General features: G+C 41.7%; 1 protein-coding gene across 5 annotated transcripts in view; it reads right to left on the bottom strand.

The window, feature by feature from the left end:
* nt5c1aa (5'-nucleotidase, cytosolic IAa) overlaps nucleotides 1–15,460 on the bottom strand; it is a 73,469-nt gene that overhangs the window by 38,962 nt on the left and 19,047 nt on the right. For all 5 annotated transcript variants that reach the window (XR_009806415.1, XM_061897364.1, XM_061897366.1 and 2 more), the window contains 2 exons: nucleotides 3,827–3,994; nucleotides 3,608–3,737 (listed from right to left, as the gene is read on the bottom strand). Coding sequence is in view for 4 of the 5 variants with exons in the window: in XM_061897364.1 (XP_061753348.1) it covers nucleotides 3,608–3,737; nucleotides 3,827–3,994 (298 nt within the window). In the remaining variant the exon portion in view is untranslated. The remainder of the gene's footprint in view (nucleotides 1–3,607; nucleotides 3,738–3,826; nucleotides 3,995–15,460) is intronic.

The following is a 15,460-nucleotide window of genomic DNA, read 5'->3' as shown; positions in this document are numbered from 1 at the left end:
AGCAGAGTTGCTGCTAAAATGTGACTGTAATGTCAGCATGTAGCTCACATAGCTGTGCTAGTGTTGCACATTTTGTGTCTCACTCCCTATGTTACAATATTGTATGCTGTATATACAATATTCCATGGCGTGGCACGGTTGGGAGAGTGGCCGTCCCAGCAACTTGAGGGTTCCTGGTTCAACCCCCAGCTTGTACCAAGTCACGTACGTTGTGCCCTTGAGCAAGACACTACACCCTTGCTCCTAGTGGGTCGTGGTTGGCGCCTTGCAGGGCAGCTCCCACCACCAGTGTTTGAATGTGTGTGTGAATGGGTGAATGTGGAAATAGTCTCAAAGCGCTTTGAGTACCTTGAAGGTAGAAAAGCGCTATACAAGTATAACCCATCCATCTATCCATCTTCTTTCGCTTATCCGAGGTCGGGTCGCGGGAGAAACAGCCTGAGCAGGGAAACCCAGACTTCCCTCTCCCCAGCCACTTTGTCTAGCTCTTCCCGGGGAATCCCGAGGCGTTCCCAGGCCAGCCGGGAGACATACTCTTCCCAACGTGTCCTGGGTCTTTCCCGTGGCCTCCTACCGGTTGGACGTGCCCTAAACACCTCCCTAGGGAGGCGTTCGGGTGGCATCCTGACCAGATGCCCGAACCACCTCATCTGGCTCCTCTCGATGTGGAGGAGCAGCGGCTTTACTTTGAGTTCCTCCCGGATGGCAGAGCTTCTCACCCTATCTCTAAGGGAGAGCCCCGCTACACGGCGGAGGAAACTCATTTCGGCCGCTTGTACCCCTGATCTTATCCTTTCGGTCATGACCCAAAGCTCATGACCATAGGTGAGGATGGGAACGTAGATCGACCGGTAAATTGAGAGCTTTGCCTTCCGGCTCAGCTCCTTCTTCATCACAACGGATCGGTACAACGTCCACATTACTGAAGACGCCACACCAATCCGCTTGTCGATCTCACGATCCACTCTTCCCTCACTCGTGAACAAGACTCCTAGGTACTTGAACTCCTCCACTTGGGGCAGGGTCTCCTCCCCAACCAGGAGATGGCACTCCACCCTTTTCCGAGCGAGAACCATGGACTCGGACTTGGAGGTGCTGATTCTCATTCCGGTCGCTTCACACTCGGCAGCGAACCGATCCAGTGAGAGCGGAAGATCCCGGTCAGATGACGCCATCAGGACCACATCATCTGCAAAAAGCAGAAACCTAATCCTGCGGTTACCAAACCGGAACCCCTCAACGCCTTGACTGCATCTAGAAATTCTGTCCATAAAAGTTATGAACAGAATCGGTGACAAAGGGCAGCCTTGGCGGAGTCCAACCCTCACTGGAAATGTGTTCGACTTACTGCCGGCAATGCGGACCAAGCTCTGGCACTGATCGTACAGGGAGCGGACCACCACAATAAGACAGTCCGATACCCCATACTCTCTGAGCACTCCCCACATGACTTCCCGAGGGACACGGTCAAAGACCCTCTCCAAGTCCACAAAACACATGTAGACTGGTTGGGCAGACTCCCATGCACCCTCAAGAACCCTGCCGAGAGTTCAAGTATAACCCATTTACCATATGGCATCTCTAATGTAGGGACAAGTAGGAAAATTAAAACCTCTAAAGGCTTTGTGGCCACATGCGTGGACAGCACCTTTTAGCTCTTATCTCCAAAATTGTGTACACTACTGAATTGGGGTCTTATGGCCACTTATGTGGACACTTATACTGCCATCTCTTGGTGTCAGAAGAGTATAACATACAATGGAATTTGAAGGGAAAAAAAGTGTAAATATAAGAATTAGCATGTCACTAAACATAAAGTACACATTTGTGCACTTATGGACTAAGTACGTCATACCAAAAGATGGTTCTTAGTTTTTATTCTAATTAGGGTCCAATAAGCAATAATGTCCTTTGTGTTCTTTGATGTTTGCTTTTTCCCTCTTACACACATGTGAGAGGGATGTGTACTATGGCTATGAGTTGTTGTTGTTTTTTTCCCTTAGACAGATTTTTTTTATTTTATTTTAATCTTCAATTTTTTTCTCCCATTCCCCCCTTGTGTACCTGTATCTTATCTTTTTTGTAAGGGGCGCTGGAAGCCGGCAGACCCGTCAGCGATCCTGTTCTGTGTCCCTGTATTGTTTGTCTGATCTTGAATGGGATTGTGCTAATAAAAATTATTTTCCTGAAGGAATACATAAAGTACTATCTAATCTAATCCAAGCCCAAATAACAAAGAGAAATTGAGCTGAATTTCCCCCAGGGATCAATAAAGTACTTTCTATCCTATTCTAGGGACGGCGTGGCGAAGTTGGTAGAGTGGCTGTGCCAGCAATCTGAGGGTTACTGGTTCAATCCCCACCTTCTACCATCCTACTCACGTCCGTTGTGTCCTTGGGCAAGACACTTCACCCTTGCTCCTGTAGGGTCCTGGTGAGCGCCTTGCATGGCAGCTCCCGCCGTCAGTGTGTGAATGTGTGTGTGAATGGGTGAATGTGGAAATACTGTCAAAGCACTTTGGGCTCCTTAAAAAGGGTTAGAAAAGCGCTATACAAGTACAACCCATTTACTATTCTATTCTATTCTATAAATAAAAAAGCATGTAAACAAACAGCTTGGGCCTTAAGAGGTTAGAACTACAGACACCCAAGTGTGTAACCTGTAGGACTTGGTAGAATCCCTTAAATCAAGGGTGTCAAACTCTGGCCCGCGGGCCAAATTTGGCCTGCCGTGTAATTTCACTTGGCCCTTGAGGCAATATCAAATTAACATTAGAGCTGGCCCGCTGCTGTAACACCGCATTCACCGCTAACACTCTTACTTGCCAACCCTCCCGATTTTCCCGGGAGACACCCGAAGTTCAGTGCCCCGCCCGAATTTCATCCCGGGCAACAATATTAGGTGTGGGCCTTAAAGGCACTGCCTTTGGCGTTCTCTACAACCTGTCGCCACATCCGCTTTTCCTCCGTACAAACAGCGTGCCGGCTCAGTCACATAATATATGCGGCTTATACACACACACAATTGAATGCAAGGCATATTTGGTCAACAGCCATACAGGTTACACTGAGGGTGGCCGTATAAACAACTTTAACACTGTTACAAATATGCGCCACACTGTGAACCCACGCCGAACAAGAATGACAAACACATTTCGGGAGAACATCCGCACCGTAACACAACATAAACACAACAGAACAAATAACCAGAATCCCTTGCAGCACTAACTCTCCCGGGACGCTACAATATACACCCCTCGCTACCACCAAACCCTGTCCACCTCAACCCCGCCGCCAAAAAGAGGCATTCAATTATTATTTAAATTTTATTTGAAATGCCATTGATATTTTTAAATTATTATTATTATTTGAAACTCTATTTTGCATGTCACTATAAAGTTATATAAGCCTTGCTTGTTCAATATTCAATGCAAAACTTGTTTGGGTCCCTATTAAAAGGTTAATTTGTTCAACCTCGGCCCACGGCTTTGTTCGGTTTTAAATTTTGGCCCACTCTGTATTTGAGTTTGACACCCCTGCCTTAAATTGTCAATATTTTCATCATCGAGACTGAATTTTTAGGCGACAAGCTGCTTTCTTGGACATACTGTGATAGTTGATGGTGTTGATGAGGCGGATGCCTACATGAGCGTGGTTGTATGTCACCAGGACAATGTCGAACAGCTCCTCACTTTGCGGATACAACTCACGAAGCCGAGTGTTTACTGCCTCCAGAGCCTGTAGACGACAACAAACCGGTCCTAAAATGTCTCTAAAACAAAGATCGGCTCGCCTAGTAGTTTGCCGTATCTGATGCAGGTTTTTACCTTGACGAAGGGGAACGCCGGTCCGGGGGCGAAGGGTTCGTTCTCGTGTTCGATTTGGTACCTCAGGTACTCCTCCACACCGTGCTGCTCATACACTTTCTGCTCCCGTTCTGTTCGGAACAGAACTCTTGTAGAAACGGCGATAGTCACTGCGTTCTCGGGCTTGGGCTGCAAACAAAAGATAGTAGAAGACATGTGAGTGAAAAGGAGATCGAAGATATTGGCATCGAAGACATTACTTGAACTGGACGGCTGCTAATTATCACATTGATGCTTTTTGCATAATATTCAACACATGCCAATTAGGTGCGGTGATGCAATATTTAGTCAAACTTTCTATTAGGACCCTGGATCGGGTGAGTCAGCACAGTCCACACAGCACATGGTGCCACCAACAGAGAGACACCACTTACACTGCAAAAACAGATATCTAAGTAAGATAAAATAATAAGGGTGATAATGTGAGACTTGCGTGGCATTGCAATGCCGGATATGTTCTTCCAGGGATGCGTCGGACAAGAACACAGCGTAAGGTAAGAAATAAACATTTTTTAAACTAATAAAACAGGCTAGAACAAAAATACTGATGCTAGGCAGAAACAGCAAACAAAAGGCGCTAGCATGAGAGCTAGGGAAATAAACAGACACACTAACACTTTGCACAAAGGCACAAAAAGGGAAAACAAAACAATTAGCATGAGAGCTAGGAATAAACAAAAACATAGCGCGAGAGCTAGCGAGTACAAACATGGAAAGCAAGTCATCATCTGTTGCGTGAAAGCAGATTGGGATCTGAGAATGAATGAACAGAAAGGGCTGGCTTATATAAGGATGATGCTTAGCAAAACAGGTGTGCATTTGGAAACCACGGCAGGTGAAAATAATACATTGCTATAAAACAGGAACTAAGGGCGTCAAACAGCAGAATGTGATACAAAAATGGAACAAAACACGAATATGGAATGATCCAGCCATCGGATCATAACAGATATTTGCTTATTTTCTGTTTGATAAGATAATTCTTCTCACTAAGCAGATTTTATGTTAGTGTTTTACTTGTTTTAAGGGTTTTGTTCCTAAATGATCTCATTAAGATATTACAGCTTGTTGCTGAGATTTTATGACCTATATTGAGTAAAACATGCTTGTAACTATAATATCAACCGATGGAAAAACTGTGTCATCAACACTCACAAGTATAAAAATACTTTTTAATGTAATAATTTCTCACTTCAGGCATGAAAAAAAATCCTGATGCCGAGAGCATATCATTATGTCAAGATAATGGCACCTGCATTTACTTCATTTAAGACATTTTTTCAACCTATTGGCCAAAAATATCTCATTTTTATTTCTACCAAGAAAAGTGCACTTGTTTTAGTGAGAATATACTTATTTTAACTATTTTGGGGCTCATTGAGGTTAGCTAATTTGACTTGATTTGGAAAGTCTTGACAAGCCAAATTTTCTTGTTCTGTTGGCAGATAATTTTGCTTAGTTCAAGTAAAATACCCCTCATTTTTGTATTTTTTTTCTTGTTTTTGAACACTTGACTTTTTGCAGTGCAGTGGTTCAGCACCCCAACTGACAAATTATTTTTCCATTGTCATGTTCTAATCGTATCCCAAGTAGGGTGGCAAAATTCGAGGAATATTCAAAGTTGGAAACTTTCCACGGGAATTAATGGGAAATTATTTGGAATAAACATTGAATGCAACATGCTAGATCTTGCAGCATGATTATTAGCTAAAACAATATGTGTTAATGCAAATTCAGTCAAATTTCAACCCTGTACTGTGCATTCCTCCATCACATGCACAGATAATTCCCAGCATGCTACACACTACAGCAGGGCTATTGAGGCCACACTAGTATTTGAGCCCGAGGACTTATAAAAAGTTCTACAGGAGCTTAATTTAAGAATATTTTTCAACATATTGAGCAAAAAGGTTTCATTTGTTTTTTTCTACTAAGAAAAGTGCGCTTGTTATTAGTGAGAATATACATATTTTAAGGTATTTTTGGGTTCTTTGACGTTAGCTAATTTGACTTGTTTTTGGAAAGTCTTAACAAGTCAAATTTTCTTGTTCTATTGGCAGATAATTTTGCTTAGTTCAAGTAAAATACCCCACATTTCCGTATTTTTTTCTTGTTTTTGAACACTGACCATTTGCAGGGCAGTGGTTCAGCACCCCAACTGACAAATTATTTTTCCATTGTCATGTTCTAATCGTATCCCAAGTAGGGTGGCAAAATTCCGGGAATTTTTAAAGTTGGAAACTTTCCACGGGAGTTAATGGGAATAAACATTTGAATGCAACATGCTAGATCGTGCAGCATGATTATTAGCTAAAACAACCTGTATTAAAGCAAATTCAGTCAAATTTCAACCCTGTACTGTGCATTCCTCCATCACATGCACGGATAAATCCCAGCATGCTACACACTACAGCAGGGCTATTGAGGCCACACTAGTATTTGAGCCCGAGGACTTGAAAAAAGTTCTACAGGAGCTTAATTTAAGAATATTTTTCAACATATTGAGCCAAAAGGTATCATTTTTATTTCTACCAAGAAAAGTGCACTTGGTTTAGTGAGAATATACTTATTTCAAGCTGTTTTTGGGTTCTTTGAGGTTAGCTAATTTGACTTGTTTTGGAAAGTCTTGACAAGCCAAATTTTCTTGTTCCATTGGCAGATAATTTTGCTCAGTTCAAGTAAAATACCCCTCATTTTTGTATTTTCTTTCTTGTTTTTGGACACTGACTTTTTCGCAGTGCAGTGGTTCAGCACTCCAACTGACAAATTTCTTTTTCCGTTGTCATGTTCTAATCGTATCCCAAGTAGGGTGGCAAAATTCCGAGAATTTTTAAAGTTGGAAACTTTCCACGGGAATTAATGGGAAATTAATTGGAATAAACATTGAATGCAACATGCTAGATTTTGTAGCATGATTATTAGCTAAAACAACCTGTATCAGTGCAAATTCAGTCAAATTTCAAACCTGAACTGTGCATTCCTCCATCACATGCACAGATCATTCCCAGCATGCTACACACTACAGCAGGGCTACCGAGGCCACACTAGTATTTGAGCCAGAGAACTTATAAAAAGTTCGACAGGAGCTTAATTTAAGAATATTTTTCAACATATTGAGCTTAAAGGTCTCATTTAGTTTTTTTCTACCAAGAAAAGTGGGTATAGAACAGGGGTCTTAAACTCAATTTTGATTGATTGATTGAAACTTGCTTTAGTAGACTACACAGTACAGTACATATTCCGTACAAATGACCACTAAATGGTAACACCCGAATACGTTTTTTCAACTTGTTTAAGTAGGGGTCCACGTTAAACAATTCATGGTATTATTATTTTTATTTTTAACTGGCCTGGAGGTAGAGTCCGAGCCGCACAAAGTATTCCCTTCAGAATCATGTTTCAACCTGACTAAATGTGTTAACTACTATCAGCTACTACAGTAGGGTGACCCTGAGCTATTCTAGGCCTTAAAGCATGGGTGTCCAAACTTTTTCCACTGAGGGCCGCACACTGAAAAATCAAAGCAAGCGGGGGCCATTTTCCTATTTTTTTTATTTCAAAAACCAATGCAGTATATAGATAAGAAATATACATTCAGGCCTCCACTCAGTTATGATCCTGGGGACCCCAAAGGGTTTTGGTAAAAAAAAAAAATATAAAAAATGTGTCATTATTCAGTATTACTATTTTCATTATTATTCAAGCTTTGAATCTCTAGATCAGGGGTCACCAACCTTTTCGAAACCAAGAGCTACTTGGGTACTGATTAATGCGAAGGGCTACCAGTTTGATACACACTTAAATAAATTGCCAGAAATAGCAAAATTGCCCAATTTACCTTTAACTCTGTTATTATTATTAATTAATGATATTTATCTTTGTGGAAACACTGATCATCTTAATGATTTCTCACAATAAATATATATTTTTGATGACATGTAGGTTAAAATCCAATCTGCACTTTGTTAGAATATATAACAAATTGGACCAAGCTATATTTCTAACAAAGACAAATCATTATTTATTCTAGATTTTCCAGGACAAACTTTTAAAAGAAATTCAAAAGACTTTTAAATAAGATTTAAATTGGATTCTATAGATTTTCTAGATTTGCCAAATATTTCACAAATATTCTTCGTCGAAAAAAACAGAAGCTAAAATGAAGAATTAAATTAAAATGTATTTATTATACTTTAAAATAAAAAAAAAAATACTTGGACATTGATTTAAATTGGCAGGAAAGAAGAGGAAGGAATTAAAAAAGTAAAAAGGTATATGTGTTTAAAAATCCTAAAATCATTTTTAAGGTTGTATTTTTTTCTGTAAAATTGTCTTTCTGAAAGTTATAAGAAGCAAAGTAAAAGAATAAATGAATTTATTCAAACAAGTGAAGACCAAGTCTTTAAAATATTTTCTTGGATTTTCAAATTCTATTTGAGTTTTGTCTCTCTTAGAATTAAAAATGTTGAGAAAAGTGAGACCAGCTTGCTAGTACATAAATAAAATTTAAATAATAGAGGCAGCTCACTGGTAAGTGCTGCTATTTGAGCTATTTTTAGAACAGGCCAGCGGGCGACTCATCTGGTCCTTACGGGCTACCTAGTGACTTCTGCTCTAGATCAACATTAGGAAAAAAAAATGGAAAAAACACAAAATATGCAATATTTTCACCCAATAACTTTTTTAGTTGGAATATTTGAGATTTTATAATAATAGGAGCCTTAATTTTGGATTTTGATTCATTATTATTTTTTGAGCAATGACACTTAAAAACAAATCACACTAAAATAATTGGGATCCAAAAGTGTCCTATTAATTAAAGGGTTAAAATAAATTATACATTGTTTTACAGTTTACTTTTAGCACAATAATCTCAAAATCAACTTCAGGTACATCCGTCAATTTTAAGTTTTATTGTTGTTAACGTTTTTTGTTTGTATATTTTAGGCCCATCTTTAAAAAAAAAAAAAAAAACATCTCAGTTTTTTTAAATGGCAAAACACAAAATATGCAAAATTTTCCCCCAAAAATTATTCGAAGTGGAATATTTAGTGTGATGTAATCGGAGCCTTAAATAGGTCGATAATTCAAAATGACAATGATTTTGATTCATTATTATTTTTTAAAGAAAGAAACAGCCTGCATGGCAGCTTTGTGTTATAAGAGTAAGGATTGCAAGAATTTCTTGTTACATTTCACCTGTTTGCTCTTTTATACCACTTTTTATGTTTTTACTTTTTTTCAATTGTATTCTTAAAATGTGCCCAGGGCCGTTAAAAAATAACCCGCGGGCCGCAAATGGCCCCCGGGCCGCACTTTGGACACCCCTGCCTTAAAGGATAACTGCACTTTTTGGGGGATTTTGCCTATTGCTCACAATCATTATGAAAGACATGGCAACTGATGTTTTTTGTTTTTTTTATGCACTCTAAATATTAAATAAACATAAATAAAAGTCTGTTTACAGCAGAGCCAATGGGAGGTTCTCTCTTCTGCCCATAAAATCCAATGAATAACCCTTGAAAAAAAACAGCCGACAATACTCCATTTACATTTTATGACTTGAGTATTAACCAAGTATTAGTGATTTTGTTATTATAAGCAGTAACGCAGATAAACTATTTATAGCGCCGATGTGATCACTTCTGTGTGTGCCTATTTTTACATCATCAGAATCAGAAATACTTTATTAATCCCCGAGGGGAAACTACAATTTTCAGCACAATCCCATTCAAGATCAGACAAACATTAAAGGGAAACAGACAGGATCGCTGACGGGTCTGCCAACTTCCGGCGCCCCTTAGAAAACATGTGAGATGCAGCTAAACAATAGGGGGGGGTTGAGAAAAAAAATCGGTCTATGCCTGGGCCCCGGAGAGGGGTCCAGACTGAGGCCAAGAGAAAAACTCATAGCCATAGCACACATCCCTCTTACATATGTGTAAGAGGGAAGAATCAAAGAACACAAAGGACATTAAAAGAGCAGAACTGATGCAACCAGCCACTTCTACATACAGCTATGAATAAAAGGTCAAAGAAACATAAACATTGACAGGAGCAGACCCAACAAAGCAACCCAGAGTGTCCAGTCTCAGCAACTCTCGGCCAAGTTACGTCCAAGCATACTTGCCAACCCTCCCGGAAATCCGTGAGTCTCCCGAAATTCAGCGCCTCTCCCGAAAACCTCCGAGGACAAATTTTCTCCCGAAATTCAGGCGGAGCTGGAGGAGGCGCGGCCTCCAGCTCCATGTGGACCTAAGTGAGGAAAGCCTGTTTTCACGTCCGCTTTCCCACAATATTAACAGCGTGTCTGCCCATTGAATTATAACTGTAGAATGATCGAGGGTGAGTTCTTGGTTTCTTATGTGGGTTTATTGTTAGGCAGTTTCATTAACGTCCTCCCAGCGCGGTAACAACACACAACAACAGCAGTCACGTTTCTGTCTACCGTAAATGTTGTGACACTCTTAAACAGGACAATACTGCCATCTACTGTACATGCATATGTGACAATAACATCTACGGCTTTTAGAGAGTGCAGTGCACAACTGCGCACACCATAAGGAGACGAAGCAGAAGAACGAGGAAGATACTGCCATGGCGACGCCGACGACGAGTAAGATGAAGAAATAGGTTTGTAAGTTCCAAGCCGCAGCTGCGATTGGACCTGGATAGCCTCCGGGAAGAAGTAGTGGTAGTTAGAAAAATAGTGACAGAGAATAGAACAAGGATGGACAATTCAACCCTCAACTCAACAATGAGTAGATTAGTGTTATGTGTGTGTGTATGTGTAAATAAATGAACTCTAGAATTCAAATAATTGTTATACATACACATATATATATATATATATATATATATATATATATATATATATATATATATATATATATGAAATACTTGACTTGGTGAATTCTAACTGTAAATATACTCCTCCCCTCTTAACCACGCCCCCCGACCACGTCCCCCCTCACCACCACCCGAAATCGGAGGTCTCAAGGTTGGCAAGTATGCCTCCAAGGACACCGAGTTGTCCGATACCTGCTCATTCAGCCAAGACAACCGTGAAGCTTGTCCGTCCCGGCGCTCAGTGCTACCTCCGCAGCCCTGTCTCTTCATCCGCATCTCCTCCAGTCTCTCCAAACTGACTCTGGTGTGGCATAGACCTAGCAGCTGGTCTCCATGGCCAAAGGGCTCCCGGGAGGCAGATCCAGAAGTCATGAAAGTGCCACCCAGACCTATTGAGTGGTCGGCTGCTTCCTCGCTTCATAAATGATTCCTCTCACCTGGAAAGTAGATGGCTGAGGACGTACTCTGACAAGTTGGTACACTTTGACAGCCATTTAAAAATGTAAAGTACCAATGATTGTCAAACACACTAGGTGTGGCAAAATTATTCTCTGCATTTGACCCATCACTCTTGATCACCCCCTGGGAGGTGAGGGGAGCAGTGGGCAGCAGCGGTGGGCACACCCGGGAATCATTTTTGGTGGTTTAACCCCCAATTCCAACCCTTGATGCTGAGTGCCAAGCAGGGAGGTAATAAGTCCCATTTTTAAAGTTTTTGGTATGAGTAGGCTGGGGTTTGAACTCACAACCTACCGATCTCAAGGCAGACAGTCTAACCACTAGGCCACTGAGGACCCAGAACTGCCGAGAATGACACAAAAAGACGTTTGCTGATCCCCGTCGCCCAGTTTATTAGTGAGGATTATGACTCATTCTTCATCTAAATGGGAATTTATGAACATCGTAGCAGTTGGCGTTCTAATGACAGCAGACATTGTACAGTAAGTGATGTTTTATTATGTTTTTTTATTATCACAATGTCTGCAGTGAGTAGAAATTGATGATGAAGAAAAAAAAATGCAAATGTTGTGATTAGTTTTTAAAATGAATGCGCCACGTATGCTTAAAATGATCAAAATACGTGAATATGTTGTTATAAACGTGCCCGTTACTACGTTACATATGTATATATAACGTGTATGTGGATGTTTTTTTAAAGGCTTTATAGGCAGAATTGAGCGGCTCCCAGATGCTCCGTTGTAAGCAATTTTTTTGATCGCATTTATTTAATGTTTAAAATGCTTAAAAAAATAAATATCCACCGTCATAATTGAGAGTGATAGGCAAAATTCCCCAACATTTTTAACAAACGCATCACAACATTCGCTTTATCCTTCAACAACAACTACTACCAATCATGGCACTGATGGCAGACTTCATTAGAGCCAATAAACAGAATAAAACAATCACTTACTGAACAATGTTTGCTTTCACTTGAATGCCGAATGATAGGATCTTCATATAGTCCAGTTTAGATGAAGAGTTAGTCATAATCTTCAAAAAGAAAAAAGGGGGCATGAAACTAGGTGTCTCTTCGGGTCTTTTTTTGCCTTTTCCGGGTCTAAGTTGGCTGTCAAAGTGTACCAACTTCTGGGTTTATGTTCACAACCTTCTAATATCCAGCTGAGAGGCATGATTTATAGTCTAGAATTAACTTTCACCAGGTTAAAAGCAAACCAGGAAGACAGCGGCTGATGATGTCAATGCAGCATCAACAAGCTCGCTGACTCTCTGTGAACAATGCGCTGCTAAAAGTAGTTCCTCTGCCTTAGCGCCCATAATAACAATATTACTATTACTTGGTTAATATACAGATCACGAGATGTAAATGGTGTATCGTTGGCGCTTTTTGAATGTTTTTTAGTGAGTTTTACGCTCGAAATAGCAGCAATGACGTCATGACTTTGTGGCTCCCATCTGCTCCAATGTAAGCTAACTTGTATTTACGTTAAAAAAAGGAATATATGTTCTTGTCTCTCATAAAGATTGTGAATCATAGGCAAAATATTTTTGTAAAAGTGCAGTTCCCCTTTAACTGTGTGAGACATTTCTTATGGGGTCAAACTTTCGGGTTTAATAACAGCTCCACCTTATGAAAAATAATATCACAGGCCACACAGCAGGGCTGCATGTTTTCACAATTGATCACCCTTTTGTGTGGATAAAACCTTTGTTTCCTCATTTCAAAACACTGTAAAGTGCAAAGAATATTCGCTGAACCTTTTGATGATTTTATGCACCGTAGATGTTGAAATCCCTAAATTTCTTGCAATTGCACTTTGAGAAACGTTGTTCTTAAACTGTTTGACTATTTGCTCACGCAGTTGTGGACAAAGGGGTGTACCTCGCCCCATCCTTTCTTGTGAAAGACTGACCATTTTTTGGGAAGCTGTTTTTATACCCAATCATGGCACCCACCTGTTTCCAATTAGCCTGCACACCTGTGGGATGTTCCAAATAGGTGTTTGATGAGCATTCCTCAACTTTATCAGTATTTATTGCCACCTTTCCCAACTTCTTTGTCACGTGTTTCTGGCATCAAATTCTAAAGTTAATGATTATTTGCAACAACAAAAAAATATTTATGATTTTGAACATCAAATATGTTGTCTTTGTAGCATATTCAACTGAATATGGGTTGAAAATGATTTGTAAATCATTGTATTCCGTTTATATTTACATCTAACACAATTTCCCAACTCATATGGCTGAGCAGAGATGTGTGTGTGTGTGTGTGGGGGGGGGGCTCTTTGCAGTAACACAGTAAAAAAACGACACAGGTTGTTTCAGTCCTCCTCACACGCTATAAACAGACATTATGCTGGTAGGGTTTTTTTGGCGCAACCTGCACGGAACGAAAACAAAAATGACACAAAGGGGTGCACTGTACATGCTTATGCTTATACTGCGCTCAGAAAACACGCCAGTTTGCTACAATATCTTTGCAATTGGCAGCAGAACAAAGCAGCATGCTTGTTCCACCCAAAATAAGCTGAAGTGCGGGAACATTTTGCGTACTTTAAAGGCCTACTGAAAATCACTACTACCGACCACGCAGTCTGATAGTTTATATATCAATGATGAAATATTAACATTGCAACACATGCCAATACGGCCTTTTTAGTTTACTAAATTGCAATTTTTAAAATTTTGTGCGAAGTATCCTGTTGAAAACGTCGGTGTGATGACGCGTGCGCGTGACGTCTTGGATTGTAGCGGGCATTTATTTTCCAGCCCGATCCCAGCTATAAGTAGTCTGCTTCAAGAGTAACCGTGTAATTCTCTTCCATATCAGTAGGTGGCAGTCGGTAGTGTAGTGGAAATTTCTTAAAGACAATCCTTTAGTGACAAATAGCTTTAAAATGATTTATGAAAGTAACAAACACATAATAACAAGCTTTGCAAAGCGAGACCAAACCAGAACGACACATCCGTTCGTTCCAGCTTGTTCTAACTCTTTTAGAATATGTCATGACAATTATACATCCTCAGTAGTCCCACCCTCCATGCTCATTAACATACAGTACCCCAGTGGAATGAATGCCCAAGGTCCTGTGAAGGGGAGAGGGTGTCTGTAGGAGGGGATTGTGATTAGCGCACTGCAGGAGTGAAAGTCAACACCGCTGTCTAGGGTGCTGAGACAGAGCGCCATCAGACAGGAGCGGGGCATGTACTGACTGCGAGACACAGCTGACAGATGATTAGATTGCACAGGTGGTACGTGTTTGACTAATCATCTGCTGTCTTTAACAGTAAGCGGCCGGGTGGTGGGGAGAGAGGAAGCTGAGAGAGAGAGACTGAAAAGTCAAAACAAAAACTGTATTGTGTTTATTATTAAAAACCCTCGTTGTAAACTCGACACGCTTGGTCTGACGTGTAATTGTGGAGCCGCAAGATAGCGACGTCTACATCTGGCACCCAACGAGAAAAGAAAAAAAAAGGAGACAATGTCAACTCCGAGCCCAATAGCCGCGCTGGGGCAGCTTCTGGCGGAGATGTCCACGGCAAACCATCGCCAAATGGAGGCGTTGCAGGAGCAGATTGCGCAGCAGAGCCAAATACTGCGAGCGATGACCGAAAGGTCCGGAGCGGTGCCAGCGAAGCCAGCATTGGCGGCCGTGGCGATGCACCGGATGGCGGAAGCGGAGGACCCACAATCATTCATGGACATGTTTGAGGCCACGGCGGGAGCATGTGCGTGGCCGGAGGAGGAGTGTGCAGTGAGGCTGTTGCCGCTGCTTGCGGGAGAGGCGCAGCGGGCGGCGCTCAGTTTGCCACCAGCGTCCCGGGTGAATTACCGGGACGTGAGACGAGCGGTGCTGGACAGAACGGGCGGATCGAAGGAGGATCACAGGCGCCGTTTCCGGGCACTACGGCTGGGACAGGAGGAGCGGCCGTTCGCCCTGGGACAGCAGCTGAGGGACGCGGCGACACGATGGGTGCAACCCGGACAGGTTGGTGATGTCATAGAGATGATAATACTGGAACAATTCTTGGAAGCGATCCCGGCGCGGACGTCCGCGTGGGTCCGCTACCACCGTCCACAGGACTTGGCAGCAGAGGTGGCGTTGGCGGAGGATCACCTGGCATTTCACCGCGAGAGGAGGAAGGAAGAAAAGGCCGCGGAAGCAGTGCAGCGTCCAATCCCGGCGCCGCGCAGGTGGCGTGTGCAGCCGGCCGAGGGAGCCCAGCCGTGGCCACGGCTTCAAAACAACCCTGCTGTGCTTTCTCTCCCTCAGGTCCCGG

Source organism: Nerophis ophidion, linkage group LG04 (genome assembly GCF_033978795.1).
Source record: "Nerophis ophidion isolate RoL-2023_Sa linkage group LG04, RoL_Noph_v1.0, whole genome shotgun sequence".
NCBI lineage: Eukaryota > Metazoa > Chordata > Actinopteri > Syngnathiformes > Syngnathidae > Nerophis > Nerophis ophidion.
This window is presented reverse-complemented; position numbering and strand designations above follow the sequence as displayed.